The sequence below is a fragment of the Sebastes umbrosus genome, chromosome 10 (assembly GCF_015220745.1).
Source record: "Sebastes umbrosus isolate fSebUmb1 chromosome 10, fSebUmb1.pri, whole genome shotgun sequence".
In the NCBI taxonomy this organism is placed as follows: Eukaryota; Metazoa; Chordata; class Actinopteri; order Perciformes; family Sebastidae; genus Sebastes; species Sebastes umbrosus.
In genome coordinates this window covers 1669896-1697445 of record NC_051278.1, presented here as the reverse complement: position 1 = coordinate 1697445, position 27550 = coordinate 1669896, and the positions used below count along the sequence as shown (strand labels likewise).

Below are 27550 nucleotides of genomic sequence, written 5' to 3'. Positions count from 1 at the left end.
TTTTCCGAGCAATAAAAAGTAGTGAAATATTTAGCCTGGATGTGTCAAGAGCTGTAGATTTGATGCTTAAAGAGGAAAGGAGACAGAAAAAGAGAGAGACACAATTTGAATACTTATTTTTGGTAATAGATTTTGAGAAATTCTGGATTTGTATAAGAAGCCTGTACCTTTAAAAAATAGGTTGTTTCTGCAGATATTACTCTGAGGTATTATTACATTCTTGTATAACTATTAGGGCTGTCAATCAATTAAAATAGTTAATAGCACAATTTGTATCTGTTCAAAATGAACCTTAAAGGGAGATTTGTCAAGTATTTAATACTCTTATCAACATGGGAGTGGACAAATATGCTGCTTTATGCAAATGTATGTATATATGTATTATTTTAAATCAATTAACAACACAAAACAATGACAGATATTGTCCAGAAACCCTCACAGGTACTGCATTTAGCATAAAACAATATGCTCCAATCATAACATGGCAAACTGCAGCCCAACAGGCAACAACAGCTGTCAGTGTGTCAGTGTGCTGACTTGACTATGACTTGCCCCAAACTGCATGTGATTATCATAAAGTGGGCATGTCTGTAAAGGGGAGACTCGTGGGTACCCATAGAACCCATTTACATTCACACATCTGGAGACAGTTTTTCCTTGCCAAAATTTAGCGTACGTTTGGAGCGTTATTTAGCATCTTTCGCGACAAGGTAGTATGACATGGTTGGTACCGATGGATTCATCAGGTTTTGTAGTTTTATATGATACCAGTAACTTCACTCTAGCTTTAACACTGAGCCCGCTACAAATTTAGAAAGATCGGCGGCCCGTTGGATTAGAGTTGTGTTAATGCGTTAAAGAAATTACTGGCTTTAAAATGAATTTGTGTTAACTAATAACAATTAAAAAACATATGTGATTCAACAATGCAATCAAGTACACAAATTGTAGATTTCTGAGAGGAACAAACAGGATGTGTCCTTTTTATCACTCTTTCTTTCCTCCATTCAGTCATTTGTTGACACCGTATAATACTAATATTTCAAACTGCAGTATTATATACGGTTGTCCTATCTTCTCCTTCACCCTGTCTTGTGAGTTTCTTTCTGCCTCTCTGTTGTTGTTCTTTTCTTTTTTCTTGTTCCTCCACATTCTCCCCCTCCCTTGGCTCTGAGCAGAGCAACTGCTGGCAGAGATTCAGCAGAGTAGCTGCAGGAATGGATGGAGGATGGAGAGGGTAGAGGAGACGGGGAGGGAGGGGAGAAGATGAAGAAGAAGAAGAAGAGCTCAGGATTTAGCCTGTGGAGAAGCTGAACAGGCGAAGAGAGAGAGAGACACGAACAGAAGCAGAGAAGGGAGGGAAAAGACACAGAGACGCAGAGAGAAAGAAAGAGACTGTCAAAACCATCAGTGCAGTTCTTGTGGATTCCAACCAGCTGACCGTGTACCGGCGTCCTGCAACGCAAAGCTCAAATCTGATCCTGCAGGTCACGACACACGGACATTTTGAGAGAGTTTTAGAGCAGATTGTCTTCAGTACTGTGTAGTTTGAATTTTCCATACAGATATATATATATATAAACACATCTCAAGATGATGCAGTCCAGCTGCACAGCTAATACATCTCAGACAGTGTCAATCAAAACTGAACATTATTATCTTTGTAAAGGTGGAATTTATGGCTGAGCCGTTGTATTGGACTGCATTGGATTTGACAGGTGTGCCTAATAAAGTGGCCACTGAGTGTTTAAAAACAAGTTAACCAGGGTTTAAAACCGTTAAAGGGTAGGTGGATAACCAGGCCTGTGGACTCATTTCTATGTGAAGGACTCGGGACTGCTTTGCTTCGTAACGTTAGCTGATGAAGCTAGTTAGTATCATGGAGATCGGACATTACAGATGTCAGCGGTGATATAATATGATTATAATGTAATGTCACATCACTCTTTTGGCCAATGCCCAGGATGATTGCTCGCCCCTACGGAGTGCCCCCTATTGAGTACTTAACAGCCATCGGTGTCATTAATAACAAGGATTTTCTGAAAGTTAACTATAGTACCTTTAAGTTACACCGCTAACGGTGCCGTGTAAACACTTCTGATGTAGCGGAACTTAACCACGATCTTTTCCTAAACCTAACCAAGTTGTTTCCTGTGAAGATGGAAGTTTATTTTGAAGAGACTGGCGCGGATATTGACGCTGGACATTCGGAGGAAAACGCACGAAAAATGAGGATTAACTTTTCGTAAGATATCATAGTTGTATGACAATACATTGGTATAACAGAAGGGAGTCGGTACTATTAGGTGGCAAAAGGACACAGTATTTCCATTTTCAAATCCAATACTTTACATTTAAGACAGCACTTCATAATAATAGTATAATAATAATAAAGAAATGCTTCTACAAGGACATGATAAATTGTTGTGAGGAGTCAGTAAGGCTTGTTTTTTTCTAGCCACAGGCCATCCACATGTTTCCATACATAAAGTGGATATAAAACATTCTGAAAATAAGATAAAATGCAGGTTTTTATAACCAAACATTATCATCCATAAGTGTTTACAAAGTGCCTCTTTGCATTACTTCTAAATATCAGCTGTGCATCAGTGGCAGTTTACATCTGTGATACAAGACAACACATCAAATAGCAATATGTTGTGGTGGCGGGTACCCTTGTTTGAAAAAAAAAAAAAAGTGGAAGCAGTACAAACACCTGCAAGAAAAGCCTCCCAGATGGTGTGAATGAGGACAGTGATTACTTATTTAGTAGTTGGGCAGAGAGAGAGAGAGAGAGAGAGAGAGAGAGAGAGAGAAGGGAAATCAGATAAGCAAGTCAAGAAAGAAAAACAGAAGCAAAGCAAGAGGCAGAAATAAAACAGATACAAAGAGAGAAAACACAAGGAAAGAGATAATAACAGACAGAGAACGATATATGGCACAGCTTGACTCCCTCTCATGTGTTCCAGCAGCTTTTCACTTTCCATTCAAGCTGTTAGAGTTTTTTCTTTCACTCCCAAGGCTTGATCTCTCCGTCTCTCTCTGTTTCTCACAAACTCTCCGTCCTTGTAATTCTCTCCCTCTCACCTCATTATCAAGCATCTATCATTCGCCACAAAATCCATCACAGCGCAGACAGAAGGAGGAGCAGGAGAAAACAAAGTTATAGTTGTTAAACTGTCCCTGACTTCAGTCGTTATTAGACCGACGCGACAGAGAGACAGTTTTGTTAAAGATCGTCAGCCGCAGTCCTTCACAGCCAGCGCTCTCTCTCGTTCTTGTTTAAACATGAGCTATGCAGAACAAAGCAGATAATAAAAGACATCCGAAGCTGTGAAAGATAATCTGTCGGTTGATATCTGCACAATTGTATTTGCACATATCATTTGCCTCCAGTGTCTTTTAGGATTGCTGTTACAGAGCCAGCTATTCTCATCAGCAAAAAAACAAACAAGGAATCCATCAATTTAAACAAAAAAGAAAAAGGATGATTACCCTTCGTAAGGTATTTCTGTATCACTGCAGGGATGTTAAATCCATCTTTAAACCTGGGGGAGGAACTTGTAATAAAGGTTTGGCCAGAAATCCAACAAAAATCCAACAACAAAACTTACAACGATGACAACATAGCTCAACTTTTCTCAATCTCCGTATCTCTTTTAAGTAAGTTTAATTTAGTTTATTTAGATCCCCACTAGCTACTCTTCCTGGGGTCCTCATTCATATTTTTAACAATACTTCAAAAAGAAAATACAAGCATACATCAATACACATCTGTAACATTCATAATCACAATATGACTCAATACATAACAACCACTAAGACACACAACAACAAACACCAACTTAAAGTCTATCTAATACAGGCTGTACATTTAATCTCCTACATAATTGAGAAAATAAATCACTCAACTTTTCCACTAAATCACAAATAAAGTGGGATGGATAGCAAATAAATAAAATAAAAACAAAAAAAATCAATGTACACTATTCGTTGCGTAATATAATAACTTTTTGTTAAAAACATGTATTACTTTCTGAAATAAAAAATGTGGAAATAATTTTCTGTAATTATAAATGCTATTATAAATAATAAATAATGTTATAAATGAATAAATAAATGAATAAATAAATAAATATAAATAAATGAATAAATAAACTTTCATCATTTGTTATAAAGTTCTGACTCTGGATCAGCAACATTCAAATAATTTTCTGTAATTAGCACTTTATTCATGCTATTTTGGGGGGTTTAAAGAGACATTCACGTACTGTATTAAACAATGAAAATGTGCAGTGCACGTGTGCACATGTGCAATGTCACAGAACTGTTTGAGTATAGCTGGCCCTTTAAGCACACTATATTGAGTGGGATGCACGGCTTCCATCATCTCATACGTGAGGAAATTAAAGCATGTAGCAACTCTTGAGTTTAAATCCTCAATATGGAGTCAGTGACACAAATCGTTTTAACTTTCAATAGAAATTTGCTCTTCAATAATACGTTGTGTGATGGAAATAATGACAGGTTTCCTTCAAGAATCATTTCAACTACAAATTAAATCTCTGAGCCGATTGTAAGTCCACACCCACCACAGTAAAATGACACCATAGAGACACAGTAGCGCTGTGCATGAATAAACAACTCTCTAGTCAAACATTGTCACTTAAAGGGACCAGTGTGAAACAATTAGGGGGATACATTGGCAGAAATGGAATATAATAAGATTAATAAGTATGTTTTCTTTGATGTATAATCATCTGAAAATAATAATTGTTGTGTTTCCGTTAGCTTAGAATGAGCCGTTTATATCTCCATAGGGAGCAGATCCTCTCCACGGAGTCCTCCATGTTGCACCACCATGTTTCTACAGTAGTTTCTTCCAGAACAGCTCGCTCCAGATGGATCTAGAGAGCACCATTTGTGTTTTTGCGTCGGCCTACATAGCTCTCCAACACGCTTGGCATACAGGAGAGGCTTCAGTTGGTTGCACTCTCAACCTCACCACTAGATACCGTCAGATCTTACACACTATTCCTTTAAATAAATACATAATGGTGCCCCGTATGAGGACAGAGGCAATATGTTTTCCTAAACTATAATAATGGATGTGCTTCTTCCTAAAGCTTTATTAACCAGTCGGCCTGCCAAGTTTAAATTACTAATATAAAATGCATCGACAATATTGTCAATCTAATCTGAACACATAAAAGCCTCCACTATGGGTGGTGATAAATTACTAAGTAATATAAGGCATTATTGTTGGTGATCGCATTAAACTTACTGACCTAAAAGATTGTGGTCATTACATCCGTTACGTTTATGAGGCTCTTTATTGGTGTTTATATCTAAACTTTGCTGGTTTTATGAGCTTCTCCTTCCAAGATCGGACATCTGTTTGAATACAAATAGTCTAATCATTTATGTGTGTGTGTGGGGGGGGGGGTAATGAAAGCATCTAATGACTTTATCAAACTCTCAGAGTAACTCATTGGTTTAACAAAAGAAAACAAGTACGGGTGATTTATTTTTTTGAGACTCATTTTTAGCCTGCAGCCAGGTATGCCAGGATGCATGCGTGTCCTGTCATACAATGTTTAACTCAGCTGCCAGGAGCCATTCAAGTTAAGCTACTTAGGAAACGCAAGAATGGAACGACAGGAGAAGAGAGGAAGGAAAAGGGTAAAGGGAGGGCAAGGATGAAATGAGCTTTTAGCCACAAGAGGCAGACAGGACGAGGAGGAGGAGGAGGAGGAGGAGGAGGAGGAGGGATAGACATGAGCGAAACAGGGCGGAGAGGGGGAGGAGAGGTGAGGATGAATGGAGGGATTTGGAAGGATGACGTGGAAAGAGGAGAAGCAAATGAGAGACAGAGAGAGGGAGGGAACGATGTTGGAGTCACACAGTATGGAGATGAGTTTAAAAAGCAGGGAGAGAGAGATGAAGAGGAAAGATGGAGAGGAGGGATTGTGCAAGGATTGAAGGAGATGTGGTGGAGGTGGATGTGGAGGGTGGCAGGAGAGATTTGGGCTGGATGGATCAAGTCCTCGTCTCCCACTCGCATTTAGCTCAGAAGCCACATGACCAAATGAATTTCATTATTCACAGGATTGCGATACCTGGACGGGCGGGATAAATATGCTAATGCCGTATAAACTATAAAGTGATGAGTCATAGAGTAGGAGGAAGGAAGCAGGAAAGGATGGATTGGGGAGCTGCGGAGAAGATGGAGGTGGAGAAAGGAAGAAAGGAATGACAGATTTGGGGAAACAGCAGGATGATGGACAGAGGTGAGAGGAGGATTTCACGATAACAAGAGACAGATGAGACGAAGTGGGGAGAAAAGGTTTGGGCTACATGAGAGATGAGAGAGAGGGAAGAAAGATAAAAGAGGAGAGGGAGCAGACATATGGTCCAACTGCTCTCATTCTGCAGACCAGGTGTCTGCTCCCTCAGACACACTCACCTGACACTATAGGGGGTATTAATATCCTTGGGGCCATATGAGACAGATGGTATAGTTCATGTTAATGCCTCTCCGCCCTCCACAACTGACCCTGCCTCAGATAGTAAACACAATGGCAGCCGGCCAGGAATTATCCAAAGACTCTAAGGAGTGCTGAATACAAAAAGCAAGCTGAAGCTGACACTAACATCGCCAACTAATGCCAAGTAAATGTTCTGCGTTTATTTTTCTCCCAGGTGTGTATTCCATGTCCGTATCAGAGGATAAAGTGCCGGGAGAGGAGGTGGGCCGCCTCAAGGCCAAAGACCCGGACCTCGGAGACAACGGGATGGTGAACTACCGCTTAATAGACGGAGACGGACTGAACATGTTTGAGCTGAGCACTGACTCGGAGACCAGAGAGGCTGTTATTAAACTGAAGAAGGTAAGGAAAAGACACTTAAAACCTGCTATATCATTTGCTTTTGGCCCTTTGGGGGGGCAGCAGAAACAAGTTGTGAACACAACTTAAGTTGACCAGATGAACTTGGAAGCAAACAGTTGCTTATTTGCACATCCAGCAGCTATGGAGCAACATTATCATTCTAGTTTGGAGTTCTGTCCAATATTCACTCTCTTTTAGCTTTGTTTTTGGTCTCCGCCAACTCCTGAGGGAAATAGCTGGCTCTTTAGATGCTAAATGCTCCACCATGTTCACCAGCTAGTTGCTAAGGCTGCTGTCACACAAGATGAGGCGTTGCAGCGATTCTCCACAGGGTTGTGCGGTGTTCTCGGTTGTGCGGTGCTTATTGGTTCATTACATGTTTGCCGAATTAACCAGGAGACACACACGACATTAAAGAGATCTAAGATGAATAAATAAATAAATAAACTTTCATCATTTCTTATAAAGTTCTGACTCTGGATCAGCAACATTACAAAGCACCTGCAGGAAGGAGGTCAAAGGTGACTGTGTCGATTAACGTCTTTTTGTTCCCTCATGGCTGGGTTGTACAGCTCTGGATCGCCGTTTACGTGACTGGCCACCGCAGCGTGACGTCGGGTTGCGTTTCTCCAAAACTTGATTCTGTTTCTACTGGGACACTGGGATTTTTTCAGCACCCCCTGATGCCACCACCTGATCTTGTGTGAACGCAGCCCAACTGTCCGTCTGCTGAAAACAGCTGCCTGCTGTGGCTGAAAGCGACACAATGAAAGCGCTGAGAGTCAACTAAAACAGTAAAGTTGCTGCCTGACAGCTAAACAATGAGCTGAAACTCGTTATAAAGCTCAGAGACGGGTGATCACTCTCTGTAGGTTCAACATCTTTTCACATCTGCTACACTTGTTATTATAAGAAATATTGATTATAGCCACATTACAGAAAAGGCAGAAAAGGGAGAACGAGTGAATGAGCTCGGACGGACAGGACAGATGTCAAAGCTAGTAAAAGTTGTTAGGATGCGTTACTGCAGTTAAAGTAAGTCTTACCACATAAAGATCTAAACGTTGAAGAGCTGACATTAAAGTCAAGATTTCACAATGTGTTGGTTGTTTGTGTTCGTCTGGTTGGAGTCATTTCTGGTAAAGAACATTGATTAAAAGCGTTATGAGCTGACGGCTGCTTCATGTGAGCGTCATCATCCACTTTTTCAATTTGCCCGCACAGAAATGGAGTTGAGACGGCACTTTTCCTATATAGACATATCAGTTTAGTGTGAGCTTCCAATATCTGTGTGTTCATATAATGTGTTAAGAAAGGTGAGTGGAAGCAAAGAGGAGGCTTTGCTGTGTTTCCTTCCCTTCTCTGATGACCCTCACGGTTTCTTACTGTGTTTGATATGACCTCCACGTTGTGTGTGTGCGAGTGAGAGTGCATTAACTTTCATGCTTCCCTAGGCCAGAGAGCTCATCTTCTGCACTGTAACACACCACACACATTATAACTGTAGCTCTCAGTGATCCAGCTCAGCACACACAATTACGTTTTCTCACTCTCTCTCTAATGCACACAGTGCTCTGCCAAATACACAGAAACTCTCTCTCTTATACACACACAAACACACACACACACACATTGTTGTATGTGTAGCTGCAGGTCAGGATTATGAGCTGAGTCTTCCAGTGAGCTGCGGTAGCCTGCTTTTCCCGTCCCGACCTCTCAGTTAAAAAATAAAAGCATTCATAGTTGAGCTATCAATGTGTGGAAGAAGGACCAAAGTCGGTCTCCGAAAAAGCTCTTTTTTTCTTTTGGATTGTTCTCCTAGAAATTAAAAGAAGACAATTTTAGCTTTCGCCAGAAATTCTACCCACAGAAACGCAGCACATCCTTATTCGGTGAAAGGCTTTGGCATTCAGATATGTAATTACAGTATGTGCTTGATAAGTGTGATGGCATCCGCGGCTGCGTTTCCTGTCCAGACAGCAATGATGTTGCTCAAAAAGAGCAGCCAGCCTTAACCCACAGCTCGTTTTTTACTGATGCTGTGGGAAAATCTCTGTCTGAATCAATCGATACAAGTCTGTTTCATGCTTCTTCTTTTTTTTTTTCTCACAACCGCCTGCATGGGCGATTTCCTTTGGAGCTCGGTATTAGAGCAGCGTGGCATTAAGACTGCCAGGGTTAGAGGCTCTCATCCCACTGGTGTCACCGGGGCTGAGCAGGGAAATGAGTGATAATGAGTAATGTTCCATCTCCGCTCTCAACAACTACAATGAGTATGTGCCCTGGAGCAAGGCAGTTAACCCATAGATCAGTAGAACAGAAAACTATGTGGTTGTAGTGGGCAGCAGTCAGGTGGGAATTTGTAAGTTTGACCAGATTTGAGTAAGAACTGGAATACAGATTGCCTCTGCTGCATAAAATATAAAAAGAAATGCACGTGGGAACAGTTACAAAGTGCAGTTTTCAAGCAAAGATCCGTCAAAGAAGTTGTTAGAAGCAAACTGACTAAATGTACTGACGAGCACAGCGGGACAGCCCAATCACAGTAATGAGAGCAACCGATCCACTCAAGTGGGGCACTATGTTTGTGTGTGTGTGAGTTTGACTGTAAACCAGCCAAAGGCAGACAACTTTGAGAAGTATTAAATGCATGTGTAAACACTCAACTCACTATAACTAAAACTAGACAAGACCATCGACCTCATTGTAAAAACAGCCACACGCTGCATAGCTGAATAAAGTCACATGTGCAACCACAACATTCAGCTCCACTTCAGTCTTTCTGGAAAACAGTTGCAGTTGAACTTTACAATCTCAAACTATTTAATAAAAACAACTGATCTTTTATCATTAATTCAATTTACTTAAATTGCTTGAAGTCATGTCAATCTAAAATTTATATCAGAACTGTTTCAAAACATACAATCCTGAGTGAAACCCTTGTGATTTGCAAATAGACCCTTCTACAGCCGGCGTCATGATTACGTCACGGTGCTAGCTGGAGGCAAAACGAAGGAGAGACTGGAGGCAAACACAAATCACCTCAGAGTAGTGGGCTAAAGTTACACATCAGAAATGTCATCTTGCTGTGTTGTTGGGTGACATCTCTTTCCCAATGGAAGTCTATGGGAGAAAGTCTTTTTGGGCCCGATGGCATCACGTGACGGACACGGAAGTTGCAGTACCGCCGTTTGGCTACTACGGAAAGTTAAGATTGACGACCGGCGCTCTTCCTGGAGGCTTGTGTGAACCTTTAGTTGTAGCTAAACTACTAGCAACATTTTCTCTCCATCTCTGAAACATTTCGCCGATACTGTAAGACTCTCTTTTTGAGAAGTCTGTCTTAACACTAACACTTGCGGTCCCTGAGAGTGAGTGACTGTACATATTCTGATAAACTACATTCAGAAAAACAGCAAACAAGCCACCAAAGCTCGCTAGCCAGCGTTAGCTAACGCCATCAGGAAGTTATTCTGCCTCCAGCTATAGAAATACGTCGCCATGTTCACTAACAGAAAAGAAGTCTATGTGCCACAACTAATGAACAAACTCAACCAACTACTCAATACTCGCTCCATCAACAGCCCGGTCACTTACACTCTTAACTTGAAACGCACAAGTGCGTGTGTGTGTGCATGTGTGTACGACCACTGAATGACGGCAGGATCTATCACACAACAATCCCTCTGCATAGATCCCCCTGTCTCTCGGAACAATAGCTTAATAACCTGATGCTGATTTGAACTGCATGTGTGTGTGTGTGTGTATTTATTGTGTCGTGATGCCTCTCTGGGGAAATCAACACCTTTTGGCCCCTGAAGGTAAAGTGCCATACGAAATTAAAGGCCAAGCACGCACACTCACACGCTACACACACACACACACACACACACACACACACAAACGCATGTAGAGACTCACACCTAACCACACTTTCAAATCAGCGTCGGGAGTAGCCTTCACTAATCTCTATTCTCTCTCTCACACACACTCACACACAGAGGGATGAGCTTTAATCAGCTATTCTCTTTCAACTGTGTCCTGACGAAAGCAGTCCACAGAATATTAAGGAGCTGTGTGTGTGTGTGTGTGTGTGTGTGTGTGTGTGTGTGTGTGTGTGTGTGAGAGAGAGAGGGAGCGGGGGGGTGCAGGCATTATTGTGAATATTATTATCTCACACTGATTACACAAAGAGGGAGAGAATGAAGAGAGAGACAGTGGCTCTATAGACTGGGAGATGGAGGGAGAGAAAAGAGAGAGAGAGAGAGCGAGAGAGAGAGAGAGGGCAGCGGAGACAGAGGGAGCATGACGAAAAAGGGAAAATGAAAGAACTGGGTCACATCTATCCTACTAGCATTGTACCTGTCATCAACACGTTAAACAGCGACACCAACAGAGTCAGATGCGACTGAATGAGCGTGGAGCGATCCATTGAGAGGAGACGTCCCTCCAGCATTGAGTCATCTGGCAGCCACATCACATGGAATCAGCTGAGAACCTGATCAGATTAAAGAGCTACCGCGAGCTGTGTTCAGAGGCGTTATACCTGCAGACGATGGGGACGGGCCAACATGTTTGATCACGGGCAACAAAAGGAAATCATTATATAATATTATTGGTGTTAACCCCCTCTCTGCTAGGTGACCCTTTATCAGTGGGGGTGTCACGATTTCAATTCTACATCAGAAATCCATCCAAATTAGCTTCTGATTTCAACCATCAGTATTGCTTTTTTCGGGCTAGTCTACTTTATGCAAATCACGGGCGTCTGACGCGACTCATTTCAGTGAACTATTTTCATGAAATAAGAGAAAAAAGTTTCCAAACGAGCCGCCATGTTGTTTCCGGTTTGAAAGCTGAGAGCAGCAGCCCACGGAGGGAAAGCGTTCGTCCAATCAGGTGCCGAGTGTGTTGTGTCTAGTGGCGGCCCACCAAGCATCCAATGCTGGGAAGCGGCACGTACCATTAGTGTGGTACATCCCAAAAAATATCACACTTGATAGCCTCTCTTTTTAAAGGATAATTTGAAAGCGTAAATGACAGTTGTCAGTGCATAAAAACCAATGATCTGACTCCATAGTCTAACAATGTTTAAACCAAAAGTCACATTGAATCGTGATAAATCATATAATCAGGGCTGCTTCAATATACAGTAAAAGATGAGACATACTTTAATCTAAATAAATCTTGTGGTCCGGAAGCTTCCATCCATAATATCTGTATCGGTAGCCACGGTGACCATGCTAATCACTGCTAACCCGCGTGTGTTAAACTCATAAATCTATAACGGCTTCACTCAGCTTTTACAACACTTCACACAGGGCTTATATGAGCCCGCTCTCCTCCCACTGGGATTTCATTTAGTGATGGCAGCCAGGAGATGAAAAGATCAAGCTTGCTCCTGGGACTCTGCCAGTTCAATCTTCATACTGGCTGGAAAAAATAGTGTTGGGGTGGTTAAAGTGGTTATTATCCGAGTTCATAATCCAGCAATGATACCCAAAAGAGTGTTTTTTTTTTGCTGTGATTACGGCTACACGACGTAGCTGCGGATGAGCGCAAGTCGCAGCCAAGCGCTGTTGGCAATGCACAAGTCCCTCATAATGATGGCAGAGAGCATCCCTTTGGTATTATATCGCCTTTTATACAACGACTGCCAACACATTCTGTTGACTTAAAGGTTTTCCGTGCAGTACATAAAAATAGAAGTGAGGAGAAAGAGGAAGATTCATTCGTAGCACGACTATCTGGCCGAGGGTCATCGCTTTGTAACTGCTGTGCCACTTTTTTTTATGACTGAATGAAAAAGGTGACGTGAGGGAAATGTGTGATGTTTTCTCTTTGAGCATGGAGCAGCGTAGCTCAAAGCACACACTCAAGTCAATTCAATATCAAGGCCATTTCAAGTCAATGGCTTTTTCTACCAATATAGAGTAAGTGAGTTGGAGCTCAGTTCAATATGTGTGAATTGAATCTCAGGGTTATACGTTGGCCAACCTGTGATATAGAAAACCCATACCTTTGATTTGAAATGCTAATATATTCTTAATTTAACCGTCTTGATTATAAAGGGTGTATAAATGAAATAGGAAAAGAAAAAGCCAGTGTACCTGTAGTTCTCGTGGCCTGGGACTTAAATCTCATCTCCAACCTTGCTGTCACCCAAAACACTTTTGACTCTCTTTAATCATGCGGCGTCCCAGACTCCCAAACCTCATCCTGGCTCATTAAAAAAAACAGACTTGTATTGTTTTCATCAACAGAAACAACTTAATGAGGCACTGGCACCCCAACTACTCACATCATATCATATCAAACTGTCGTGCTTTCAGGTTACTCCTGCTTTTCTTTGGTGTGTAACAGAAGTGGTAATAGTTGGGCTGCTGCTGTGATGAAGTGATAAGATGGCTGTTTTCATTCATGCAGCAACAGCTCCCCCTACCAGAGGACGACGATACAGCACTCACTGCATTTCCCAGAGCCTCTGGATATACAGAGCATTTGATTATACAGGAAAACAGATGATGTTTACAGCTAATATTTGAGAAAACAGGAATGCATTTTGTTTTGAGATGAACTGATTGCTCTCTCTTTCTTTCTTCCTTCCTTTCTCAGCCGGTGGACTTTGAGACTAAAAGGTCATACACTTTGAAGGTGGAGGGATCCAACCCTCATGTGGACCCTCAATACATCGCTTGGGGGCCTTATAAGGACGAAGCCACAATAAAGGTATGTAAAAATGTGTTTGTTTTTGCATGACGAGTGAGTGTGAGTGCATGTGTTTGATTGTGTGCAAGAGTGTTGGGAGTCTTTTAACTGTGTGTTTGTGTGTCTGTAGGTATCAGTGGAGGATGCAGATGAGCCTCCAGTGTTTGTAGCTCCCAGTTACACTTTTGAGGTAGAGGAGAATGCGCCTGAAGGCACCCTGGTGGGACGAGTCCACGCCAAGGACACCGACGTTGCCAACAATCCCGTCAGGTAACCACAGAGAGACACGCACACACACACACACAAACATGTTTACTAAGTCAGGCTTGTAGCAGTGGGAGAATTTCAATTTTCACACCAATATGAATTGGAACATCTCCAAAAAAAAAAAAAATCCCTTTTAAATAGTGTTCCTTCAGCTACACTGAACAAACAATATGACTCAGAGAAACTTGGCCTTGCTCTCTTATTTTTTATGCATAAACACAGATTCCATATAAAGGAGTTTTCAGGAGAATAGGGACGTAAAATAGGATTACAAAAGCATAGAAAGACACATTTTATAAAAAATCAACTGTAAAACAATCACTGAATCTAGTAGCTATAAAACAATATATATGCCTCATATTTCTTTTATTCCCCATGTACAGTCATTATTTGTTTACAAAGTCGTTTATTTCGGTTACCAAATTATTTCCATAATAATCTTACTGAAAGCTCAACACGTCCCTCTTTAAGACTTAAAGGATCGCTGCATCTTACAGCTGCCATTTGTTTTTATGAATATCACTTAAATCTTCCCTCAGAAAATTAGCCGATGTCTTAGAATGTAAGCTGTAATTGTGCAGGCTGTTCTCATACTCTGTTAATAGCTATACCTACAAAATATATACTATACTTCGCCCAAGAAACCGTTGTTCGTGTCCCATGTGAAACCACAAGTCAACGTTGATTTATTTGTCACGTAACTTACGTACTTAAGTAACGCCACGTCCGTAAGCCAAACCACGATCTTTTTTCTAAACCTAACTAAGTAGTTTTATTGCCTAAATTTAAGGAAGTTGTTTCCTGTGAAGACAGAAGATTATTTTGAAAGGACTGCATGCATGTAATGAGCGGAAATTGAAACGTGTTGCGGGACGTTCGTAGGAAAACAAATGAAAAAGAAGGAATGACTTTCTCATAAGATCATACGAACAGCTGTATGAGAATACGTTGAGTAGTGATGTACGTGCACATTCATATCTATTTTTCTTCTGTCTCCGTATAGGTACATGATCCCTCTGTACACGGATATTGAGCAGTTCTTCAGCGTAAACACAGACGACGGCATGATCACCACGGCAAGACCACTGGACAGAGAAGCACAGGCTTGGCATAATATATCTGTGTCAGCCACAGAGATAGGTACGTACGCACAGACACACATCCAAATCTGGAAACTGAATCTGAAGTGTGTTGTCATGTGGACTTCTCCCCAATTCATCTCAAATATAGGCTACAAACACACCCACACGTATTAGCTAAAAAAGTATTAGGACTGTGACCGTTTCTGTTTTGCGTGTTGTTAGAATATGAAGTGACACTGTGAGACTGCCGCTGCTAATTTACAGATATTTTCAGCCATTTCAGAAGAACAAGTTGGTTAAAGAGCTACAGTCTGCCGGTGTTTGATCTCGGCTGTTGTGTGATTTGTGCTACTGAAATGCTAAATAAATGCTAAACTTTGATATATAAGACGGTGAGACACAAAGTCAAGAGATGAACAAACAGACGGAAAAATCCGAGACAACCACCAGTCTGTACATTCGCTGGCATCCAGAGCCCAACCTGTCATTCTGCGGTGCTGGATTCACTCCATGACATCTTATGTACAACATTTAAGTGGATTCAAGCTGCTGCCTTTAATTTTTTTTCTCCCTCTGGGTGGGACTAAAGTTAGCTTTTTTTATTTTTTTGCTGTGAATGTCAGTGAAGAACTGCCTAAACCTTGGGAAACTAATTATATATTCAGGTTCACCCAGGAGGGATTGGCTTTATGCAGATGCTCGGTGCTATTATTTTTGTTAAGTGCAACCAGCTGCCGGTGTGTCGATGTATGTAACTGTTGCATTGCAGGGCTGATCTGTTGATTATTTTCTCAAATAATCGATTAAGTTGTGTGGTGAAAAATGACAATAAGTGTTTTCAAAAGACCAAGATGACGTCCTCAAATGTCTTACATAAGATATTCAGTTTACTGTCATCGAGGAGTAAATAAACCAGAACATATTCACATCTAAGAAGCTGCAATCAGAAGAAATTACTCAAATGGATTAATCAATTATCAAAATAGTTATTAATTGAATAATTGCAGCTCTACATTCATGTGCAGTTTGTCTGCATGGCATCTTGTGTCGTTTTCATGTAACGTCTTGGTCAGAAATAGGAACCAACGTGGATCTAACTGCATTTAGTTGGCTGTTGATAGATGTGCAGATGTTAGTTTTGTGAAACAATCTGACAAAATGAAAGATAATCTGAAGGCATATAGCTGTTGACGTAGCACTACTATTATAACTGGTAGTAGATTTCAACTGTTTGCTTTAATGAACTCCTTATTACTGAGTGAATGTGGTGGTTACAGCACAGACAGTTAGTACGTAGATGCTCAGTGACACACAGCTTGTTATATAAACCCTGATGCAGTGAAAGAAAAGTAAAAAACTCAAGTCGAGTCATCACTAAAACGTATCCATCTCCACCACAAACACTATCCAGAGAGAGCGAGGGGCGAAAAGAGGGGGAATGCCTGGACTCACAAGCCCCTCCGGAGCTAAATCTCCCCGGCTTCGACCCCCACAAACCTCTCCAGCCAGCGAGCCACAGTGGCCCCACCCTGGTATTCCGTGGTCGGGGCTCAAACTACCAGAGCGCCGCGTGGTTTCCCTGTGGCGTGCTAGACGCCAGACGGCCAGATGGAAACGGGCTCGCCGCCCACAAAACTAGGGGCCATTGCTAACCGCTAACAGGCATTGGAAAGCTAAATAAATGCCTGGTAATGACAGGGTAGTGGAAAAGTCATACTGACTAGAATTACAAATATGCAAAGGCAGTACAGTGTTGAAATGGATGGTTGTTTTTTTATGGTTTGTTCTAAAGATGAATGGATAGAAAATAGACTGCTCACTCTCTCTCAGTCTTTCTTAGTTAATAGTCTGGATGAATCAGGAGTTCAGGTTGGGGTCTATTTTGGCATTTTAGACATCATTCTGTCATCATTTTAATCTTCAGCAGGAACAACTTGACATTTGTCACTTCAGCGTATCAAAATGATTCAGTAAAAGAGTGTGGGAGCAGGCTAACTGAGTGGCACACTGACTGACTGGAGATTTCCATGTCTCACAAGCTCTTGTCTGTAATTTTTGCAAATCAAAAATAACAAATAGCTGTCTGAGTGGCTGACTGACTGACTGACAGGCAATCTGGCTGGAAAATATTCATAGTTAGCTTTGTGTTCAGCCAATGCCAAACATGGATTATAATGCAGACACACAAGCAAACTCTCACACACACCCACAAGCACCAATGTCAGTCTGTTTTTAATGACTTTGACACTGATTTGAGTTTTTGTATGCAGCACAATACTGATGATTTTGCCTTATACTACATGTGTGTGTGTTTGCAGGAGGCCATCACCAAGACACCAAAGTGCGCGTTAACATCAAAGTGAAAGATGTGAACGACAACGCCCCAGAGTTCGCCACCAACAACGAAGTCCTCATGTGTGAAACTGTGGAGCTGAGGAAGGTACGTCTGTCTGCAACGTGTTCTCATAAAACACTTCGTTTTTTTATCTCACAAAAAAGCTATTCCTCATTTTTCGTTCGTTTTCATACAAATGTCCAGCAACACGTGTCAACTTCTACTCGTTACATGCATACAGTCTTTTCAAAATAAACTTCACAAGAAACAACAGCCGCTAAATGGCGCTGCGGTAGCGCTGCCGCCATTTTGGACTGAAAACGCCAATGACTCCATGGCCATGGATGCATAAAGAGACGTCTGTAAATCAGAGGATAATTGTAACGTCTCTGTTCCCAAACAACCGGCTATCGGCCAGTAGCTAGTAGTGCTAGTAGCACGACATCAACAGGATTTAATGGAGTTGTTGTCTATTTACTAACACGCAGGGTGAAAGACCTTTAATAGGTATGACTATGAACAACGTATGAGACCAGCAGGCTGTCTGTATTAACAGTGTTTTACATTGATGTGTTCCTCTGTGTGTGTTTCAGGTGATTAAAACAGTGAGTGCGGTGGACAAAGATGAGATGGCTCACAGACAACACTTCACATTCAGCCTCGCTCCAGAAGTCGCTCACAACAAGAACTTCTCCCTCAAAGACAACAGAAGTAGGTGACCTTTACAGTACCACTTTCCTTTATTCCTTTGTTTCTTTCTTTCTTTCTGTTTCTATCCCTTCCTAGCAGCCAATCTTACTGTTTCTTTATCCGCGGTCTCTTTCTCTCTTTCTCTCCCTCTCCCCCCATTTCACTCAGATTAGATCAAAGCAGAAGCAGATGGAGGCTTACACTACCTTGTAGAAAGCAGCAGGTGCTCTGAATCTCTCTCGCACACACTGCGAACGCACACATGTTGTGCGGGCTGTATTAATTGCAGTGGGGTCTCTGTCCGTCTGTACAAATATCTTAGGGGGCCAACTGATTGAATTAAGTTTTGTGAGTGCTGGGAGAGAGACTAAAAGAAAGAAACTGAGAGACTAAAAGCGAGAGAGAGAAGAAGAAGAACATAGATGGAGAAGAAGAGGTTGTAAAAGACTGACAAAGGGAAGCGCGCAAAAGTAGAAATGTGAATAATGCTGAGGTGTGTTTCATATGATCAACAGGGAGGAAAGGATGGGATTTGAGGGATCTATTGAGAGTACCCAACCAAACAAAATCAGGGAGTGTATCTTTAATAAACCTCCAACACCATAGTAGACAGACCCAGCCTTGGAACAGAGCTTTTCTCTACAGTATGATGTGTGGCTCACTCTGTATATCTAGATAAGGAGGCTTTTAACCCTCTGAGACCCACAATACACCTGTTTTAGTCTTTTTTCTAGAGAGGTCCAGGGGGTGTTTAGGGGGAGATAGCAGGTCAACAGTAGATGTCACATAGAAGTGGTGTACATCATCTGAAAGCTGGGAACATGAAGATTAATTTGAGATGCAGCTCAGAACTGTGTGTCAAGTAATTCAAGTTATTCAAGCTAGCATGACATGGTTGGTACTACTGGATTCTATGGACTCCTTTTCTAGTTTCATATGATATCCGTACCTTCACTGTAGCTCTATAACTGAACCTGCTACAGCCTCTGAAAGACAGTAAAGTCGGTCGGGATCACCCGTGGTTCCACTCAGGTCCCAGAGGGTTAACAAACACCATTTTCCATAAGTCATGGATGTTGGCGAGGCTAAACGGTATGGCTCTGCAGAAGAGATGAGTCCATAAGCGTCTCGAGGGGTCGCAGCTAGTTCAGACGTGTCTGCAATAACAGCAGGTCAGGGAGGAGCGGACGCTGCAGAAGGGTTGAGATTAGAGATAGAAAGTAAAACCAATTTGTTTAGAAGAGAGCTTTGGTGAGTTAAATGGATATGGATGAAAGCAAGTTACGATGAAGCAAGTTGAAATGGGAGTTGTAGTTTTGTCTGTGCTCACAAAGTAAACATCACAAAGGCTTCAATCCCTTTTAGCAACTGCTATGTGTTGCATCCTTGTTTCCTGATGTATGTCTTTGAATTGTTCATTTTATCGTGTTAGCTTGAATTGTACTCTATAAATAAATATAATTATTGTTGTTACTGTACAGTAAACCTCACAGAGAGTCAGGCTGAGAGTATCGGAGTAGGGTCATTTGAAGGAGGTACAGTCATTATAGTCTCAATAGAAAACCATTCAGCTGTTCCAGGCCTGTGTGTGTGTGTGTGTGCGTTTGTGTGTGTATATGTGTGTGTGTGTGTAGATGTGCTGCATCCTCCACTACACAGAAAGAAGAATTGGGGGGGAAAGAAAAGTGAGAAATTCAGTAGAATCAGCCGAAACCTCGAAATCTTTTGGTAAATAGAGAGTAAGAGAGATAAAAGGTAAATCTGTTAAACATGCTAAACAGTATGGGTCTAAACATGATATTAGCTTTAAGGTTAAAAGGATTAGGCTTCAGTTAAGGTTAAAGTAAAGGGATGAATGCAGCCAGTGGGGGCTCTCACATTTATAGTTATACCAGCGTAATACTGCAAAGTTTGTCCAAGAGTAACTCTGTGTACATTTGATATAATTTGCTGCTCGTCCAGCAATTTTGAACTACTTTCCTTACACTGCTCCAAGAACAGTGTTCACTGCAGTAGCTTTTATACGTTTCACTGATATTGCTCGGTAATGTCTTTTTAATGTAAATGTTAGAGACTGTTTGGTGATGAAGCTTCTGAAATGTGTGAAGAACCTCATCTCTTCCATTGTCAGGAGGGATAAAGTCCAAACTGTAATAAAAGTCTAAACGTAGAATTTGGTATTCAAACTCAGCAGTGTGTAACTTACTGTCTTTTATACTTTTCATTCTTAGTTTAAAGATCTTTCTTTATCAGTTTCACCATCTTTCTAACAACATGTTCCTATCTCTCTCCGCAGACAGCACAGCCAGCATCGTAGTGCTCCGTAACGGATTCAGCCGCCTCACCCAGGACGTTTACTACCTCCCTATCGAGATAAACGACAACGGTTTCCCCTCTCTGAGCAGCACCAACACCCTGACCATCAGAGTGTGTTCCTGTGACAGCGGAGACACCATCCGCTCCTGCAACGTGGAGTCCTACGTCCTACCTGCCGGCCTCAGCACCGGGGCGCTGATAGCTATCCTGGCCTGTATCGTCATCCTGCTGGGTAAGGAGCTAAAACTTCACTTCAAATAGGAGATTTGTTGGGTTGGGAATACCGTAAATGGGGTTACTGATTTGCAGAGATGTTTAGTTTAGAGACAGGTTTGTGTTCCTGCAAGGCATTTCTGCCTGTCGCCGCTCCGCCAGTGCCAGGGTACCAGCTGCAGGGTCTTCAGCTGGGAGCCATCCTTCATAGATGTTTCGCCCCATTGATCCCAGAACATCTCAGGATGGTGGGGCAGCGGTCAGGGACGTCTCCCTGCTGCTCCCTGCAGCTGGATTTAGATGGTCGGGTACTTCCATTATGTGGCTTCTTGCTTCCCCCAGTTCTCGTCCCTTCTTCGTAGCATAACTTCGGACAGATCTTTGCCATGTCATTGTCCAACTGTCTCCACACCTCTGAGGCATTTGCCTTTGGCCACAAGATATTCTTCTTCCTGTCAGGGTCCTTCTTCTTCCTTCCTTCCTTCCTTCCTTCCTGGGTTGCTGGGGTCCTAATTTCTGCTTGGCAGTTCACTATGGAGTTGGTGTCAAGGGATTCTGGTGGCATGTAACCATCCACAACAGAGGGCATTGCTAGCGCCGTGGTGCTCAACCTGTCTCTGTGCCCTTCTTGTCTCATCTGCCTGGGCAGGGCAAAGGTTGCCTTTGGTCATCTCAGAGACACTTCTTCTTCCCTTGGTGTACTCTCAAGCCTCTGAAGGTTGTAATCTTCGTCCAGCCACAAATACAAGACCTGAGAATCGTATCGTTTAATGTTGCCTTTCCGTTCGTTACCGTAGAAACCGTCCTAATTGGTCCATATTCCATACCCACCTCTCGGAGGACCGCTGGGCTGTCTTTTCTTCATTGTACTCGTAGTTCGGTTTGGTTGGCCTGAACCTAGGCCTGTGGAAAGTGTGACCGTGTGTTGAGAATGAGGATTTTAACCGAGTCTGTCAACGTGACGTCCTACCAAACATGCTCGACTTAAAAACGGAGGCGAAACATGGGGGAACTGAGTCAGGCTGTCCACCTCCGTTAATGTCCTCATTGGATCCGCACCGCATTGTTTGAGCTCCTGTTAAGATTAAAGGTCCCAGAGTCACTTGTGTAACAGCAGCTACAGCATCACTTCTACCCCATCCTTGCATAATCATTTAGTGTGGGCACATTGTTGTCTGAGTGACAATCTGTTTTTGTTTTTTGGTTAATTTGGTGAAAATGTGCTTTTAAAAACAGTAAATGTTTCTGTAGCGTCTCCAGCTTTAGTTTTCTGCCTCAGCCCACCAGGTAACCCATGTTGCAGCTGTTATCCGTCTTCCTTTTTTCCCTGTAATGCACATTATATCCCATTCTACCCATAGTGCTTCACAACTGAGAACCCTGTCTGACATGTTGATAACCAACTGCAATTAAAACGGTGTGTGTGTGTACCACAATACAGTTATGATATTAATTAAACTGTCCAAGGTCTAATTACACTATCTCCCACAGTGCATGCTAATTATCTAATGTTCGCTTTTCTCCTTTTCCACTGCGATTGTGTGAGGACTGTTAATCACTAAATGCAGAACACTTTTTGTTCTGATTCTGTGTGTTTCTCTCTTTGGCAGCGATAGTGGTGTTGTTTGTAGCGCTGAGGCGTCAGAAGAAGGAGCCATCGATAGTGTTTGAGGAGGAGGACATCAGGGAGAATATCATCACGTATGATGACGAGGGAGGTGGCGAGGAGGACACGGAGGCTTTCGACATCGCCACGCTGCAGGTATGAAGACGGGCAGGGTGGCAGGTTTCTGTTTTTATTGAGGAATATAATAGGTACAGTAAATCTGAAGGTATTCGATGTTTGAACATGACAGTGTTTATCACGATACCAAAATTCTGACTTCCATATGATACCCGGCCTAAATATCTCGATACCGACACTGAAACGATACCACGGCAAAAATCTAAAACATCAGGAAAAGTAATGGAATAATAGAGGACAGAATATGGAACTTAAAATTATGTTTTATTAATTAAAAATGTTTAAATGTAAAAACGTATTCATCAAAGATTAAATAGTATTCTGTAATCTCATGTCCCCTATACTTAAGTTTATGGGATTTATTTGATAATTGATTTTATATTTGCATTTATTTTTGATAATGCACACATATTTTCATTTAATCTGTATACTATTTTGATTTTGATTTTTTTTTTTCGAGTTTGTTTTCATTTATGCAATTTACATTTTGTAATTACAATAGTTTATGAACCAAATATTAAGTAATTGAGCTTAGAAACAAACACAATAAGTACACAAGAGAAAACAACATCAGCATTCAAAATAGAATAAAATAAAATAAAGTGATAATAATACAAAGAGAAAAATACTTATTTCTAGTTTTTCTTATAACTTATCTATGTGTATATAAATATATAAATATATATTTATATTTATTCTGAAATGGAACAACTGTAATTTCCCCCCAGGGATCAATAATGTATTTCTGATTCTGATATCACACATTAAACAGCGTTTAATAAGGCTTTTTATTTTAAAAACAGCGCCCCCCGCCAGCACATCAGTAACCGTTAAGGCGGAGAGTGGTACTGCAGCACAGAAGATGACAAGAGGCTCCCAAAACAAAAACCCACAAAACAATAATACATTCAGATAAAGTTCTGTGAGAAGTTGATGAGAGAAAATCTGATAAAATCAGGAAGACACCACAGTAACTGTCAAAAGAGCTGTGTTGAGTCGAAGAAGTGTGAAGAGAGAGAAGTCGCACATCGATGCAACTCACGGCTCCTATTAAAACGTTGTCGTTCTTAAAGCATCGGTGCTAATAAAACAGGGTGCTGTACTGTTTTTAACGGCAGGGTATCGCGATGCCTTTCTAGTATAGGTATACCGTGCAACACTAGAACATAATGCACCTCATTCACCAGCAGCAATTCCTCTTCAGCTCTCTCTCATTCTCTACGACTTCTGAAAGTCTCTTTAGAGCGTCTCTTTATCTGACTGCTCTCTTTCTAATTGTTCAGAACCCAGATGGTGCCAACGGTTTCCTGCCAAGAAAGGACATCAAACCAGAGCTTCAGTATCCCATCAGGCCCGGCGCCGGCCACACCGCGGCCAACAGCGTCGACGTCGACGACTTCATCAAGACTCGAATCGCAGAGGCCGACTGCGACCCGACTGCGCCTCCTTACGACTCCATTCAGATCTACGGATACGAAGGCAGAGGATCACTGGCTGGGTCACTGAGTTCCCTCGAGTCCGTCACAACAGAGTCCGACTTGGATTATGACTATCTGCAGAGCTGGGGGCCGAGGTTTAAGAAGCTGGCGGACTTGTACGGGACCAAAGACTGCTTCATGAACGATGGGGACGACGGTGAAGACTCTTAACGGCGGTCTCACTGAGTGGACGCCCCCCCGATTTCTGATTTACTGATTCCATGAGGATTTGTTAACTGAGGGTTAACACTCCCCAGTACCCAATTCTTACCAAGTACCACCTGATCCGTTCATGCCAACGTGTCAATGGACGTTAACAGCTCCCCCCTTACATGGCGCCTCCCTGGTCCTCCAAGACGATTTGTTAATGAACACATAATGAACGCTTGGACTCCCCAAATCTCTCCCTCCCCACCTACAGTATGTCTCTTTCCCTTTCTCTTTCTACAGACTTGAGCATCGCAGGGCTGGGAGATTCGTTATGTCACCAGTTTGAAAGTAAATTGTTGGGAAAAAAATGTTGCTGCGTGATCAAAATGACTTGCTTCTAGCTAACTGTTTAGTTTCTTTGAGGTTCTATATACTTTTGTGGACTGGATTCACGTACTTCCTCAATGGTTCCTGAGAGATTTGAGTCCCTTGAGTGGGTATTTTTCCCATGGTTGCTCTCTTTGTGGTGTATGTAAAGACACAAAGAAAGAGAGGGAGGAAGGTTAGTATGGGATCCAGCAACTGCCTGATGATATGAAAGAGAACTAAAAGGTAATGAAGACGTATCGGTGGGGTCCAACAAAATGCTTTTTTCAAATTTGTAGTTGTGTGTGCAGAATTCAGCAGGTACTGTGGTTCAGATAGCGTGACCGACTCTGGGTTGTTGATACTTTGAAGACGCTCGCAGCATCTTCACAGTATGGTGGCCTTATAATAAATAAACAACAACTCCAGGGGTAAACACAACAAGAGTAACAATAGAGACCGCTAGCTTCAGTAGCGACACGCAGATCAAACCCACAAGGACTGAGTATCTGTGAAAACAAAGCTACACAAAAAATGTTTTTTCTACTCCCAAAAAGACTGGATTCAATTTAAACAAACTGTGGATGATTCTTTCGTTTTCATTCTTCACTGCAGAGAAGACGTGAAAAGAAAAAGCTGCCCTTCTCCACGCCCCCCGTGTCCCCATCCCTCCTCCCATCAACAATCACTCCCCCATACCGAGTCCACCGATGAATGATCACTTCCTCATCCAGAGTCCACCAATGATGATCAATCACAATGAGTAAAAAAAACCTGTGAGCTCTAAAAATCGCCTTAAACTTAACGGACACTCTTGCAACGCAGTGCATTCTCTCTTTTATTTTCTCCTTTTGTTTCTTTTTGTAACTTGAGAAGTATATTCAGAAAGCAAACTATTCTCCATGTTAGGTATGTACAGAGCAATGTGCAGACGTGTGATATCACTTTTGAGGATCCAACTTGCGCCTCTCGTGCACTCTTTAAAAACGGGATGTTGCAGTTTCTGCGAGAACAGGTAAATGTAGACCGGGAAAATGTGCGTTGTGTTTTTTTCCCTCAACACCGGCTATGTTGTTAGCAACACCTGTTGTATCAACACGTGTCGCTATTTTAACATAAAACGTGCGCACTGGAAAATAACACAAGGTGTGTTTACGGAGCCACATCTACAGAGAGGCTGAAACCACAACATCCTTTTTAAGCGTGCAGGTTCTCTTTTTTAATGTTATTATATTATTATGATTATTATCGTTGTTTTTTTATTATGGTTATTATTATTATTATTATCATCATTATGACAATTGTTCTTTCTTTGGCTGCAGCTACACAGGGACAAGTTCATGTTTAACTCTTTGCAGATGAGATGTTCTTATAGTTGTCTAAACATGGACAGACTACACAGTGTTTCATCTTTGGACAGCTATAAGAAATCTACTGCCAGAAGTTAAATATCATCTTTGGTTTATGCCTGTGTGAATACAACCTCTCTCATTTCTTTTGTTTTGGTTTGTTTTTTTACATTGTTTGATCGTTCTTTCTCCCTGTTCGAGAGGAAAAACTAGCAATCTGTGTTTGTTGCAGTGAGAGAACGCCTCGTTTTTATTCTCTGTCAAGTTTTATGGTACCGATTTGTACAATTTTAAAAGTTCTTATTTTAGTATACATGCAGAATATTCCAGTATTACAACAAAAACATGTTAAGAAGATAAGATTAAATAAAAAAAATGTTACAGCATCACACTTATATTTTCTGAACATTGTAATGTTGCTTTACTATGTGCTTCAATCTCCGAAGCGAAAAAAAAAACAAAAAAACTTTGAAATAAATGCTCTTTTTATAAAATGATATTGAATTGTGTGTGGGAGTAAACTTTGTGTTAGCTTTAGGTACCTCACTGCTTACATTTATACTGAAAGTTACCCATTAGCTGATGCACAGCAGATATTACAGTACAAAGTCAAACAAAACTTTAACAGTAAATGTGTGAATGCCAGCCCGATAAAATGTAAATGAGCAACTGCAGCTCAATCAAATACATGATATTCATGAGTTTTACACTGAAAGAAGAGCAAACATGGGTAGTTTTCTTTTTATGAAACCATTTAAGTCTGACTTTGTTTCAGTCATCTTACATATAACAGTTTGTTTCTTAAAGGAAATCATAGAAAGAACTAAAATGAGTGTTTGTATGCCTGCCCCGACCAGTCAAGTTGCAGTTTACATCCATGTCCTCCAAAATGTCATCACTTTATCATCTATCATATTAAACATCTGTGTGACATTGTCATGATTAGCATAGGGATTCTTGAGTTATGGACCAATAACGTGTTTTGTGAGGTCATCCTTGAGACTAGATTATAACGTTGTAGTCCTAGTGTTTACAAAAGATGAAATATTTGCCAATGTGGTAACTTTCAAAAGTGTAAAATCTTGTCTCATAATAATATGAAATGCAGTGCACGTCCTTGGCGTCTGAAAAGTGTTTAAACTGGACGTCCTGGATGGTATTTCATGTCTCACTGGTACCTGAAACAACAGTCAAGCTCCCACCAACGCAGCCCTTTGTGTTGTTTTAATGCAGGACTGCTGCAGTTGGTCTGAACGCCCACTGAAGGTCTACAGTCATGACAGCAACTCTGTGAGGCTTCACTTATTAGGCACCGCGGTGCTTTGAGCTAAATGCTAGCATGCTGATGTTTAGCAGGTACAATGTGACATTTAGTGTTGTCATGATTAAATTGGCATACGGAAGGACACACACACACACACACACACACACACACACACACACAGACACACACAATGTCTTTCTAGGTTTTGCAGTCAGAAGTTTATTTATGGGTGAATATATGAGATATCAGGGCAAATTATAGACGCATTGTGTTCTGTAAATCACTTTAATGTTGCTTATTGAGTCACTGGCTCCACAAACACACCTTTGGAGAGATATTACCGTTTTCATTCACCTCCATCATAAAGAAATGTCATGTGCAAATGCATGCACACAAAGTATACAAACACACACACACACACACACACACACACACACACACTTCATTCAGTCACTCCGAGGGGAGCAACACTGAGAAAGGTCAGGCTGCACTTTGGATGCACAACAAAGAGTTGGTATAGAAAGAGAGAGACAGTGAGAGAAGACACAAAGGAAGGAGTGAATGGAAAGAGAGGAAATGGATTAGAGTGAGCAGGGAGTGAGAGAGGGGCAAAGAACGAGAGGACTGGTGCAGCTGAATTAGACCTTAGATCATGTTGCAGTTATAATACTTTGTAAGAGATTTTATTATTTTATATA

At 41.5% G+C, this 27550-nt stretch overlaps 1 protein-coding gene across 1 annotated transcript in view; it reads left to right on the top strand.

Moving 5' to 3' along the window:
- cdh11 (cadherin 11, type 2, OB-cadherin (osteoblast)) overlaps window positions 1-26090 on the top strand; it is a 104981-nt gene extending 78891 nt beyond the window's left edge. The window contains exons 8-16 of the mRNA XM_037781945.1: window positions 6703-6890; window positions 13506-13619; window positions 13729-13868; window positions 14869-15005; window positions 17266-17387; window positions 17876-17993; window positions 20269-20520; window positions 22112-22263; window positions 23529-26090. Coding sequence (XP_037637873.1) covers window positions 6703-6890; window positions 13506-13619; window positions 13729-13868; window positions 14869-15005; window positions 17266-17387; window positions 17876-17993; window positions 20269-20520; window positions 22112-22263; window positions 23529-23894 — 1589 coding nt within the window. The 3' untranslated portion in view covers window positions 23895-26090. The remainder of the gene's footprint in view (window positions 1-6702; window positions 6891-13505; window positions 13620-13728; window positions 13869-14868; window positions 15006-17265; window positions 17388-17875; window positions 17994-20268; window positions 20521-22111; window positions 22264-23528) is intronic.
- The last annotated feature ends 1460 nt before the right edge of the window (window positions 26091-27550 follow it).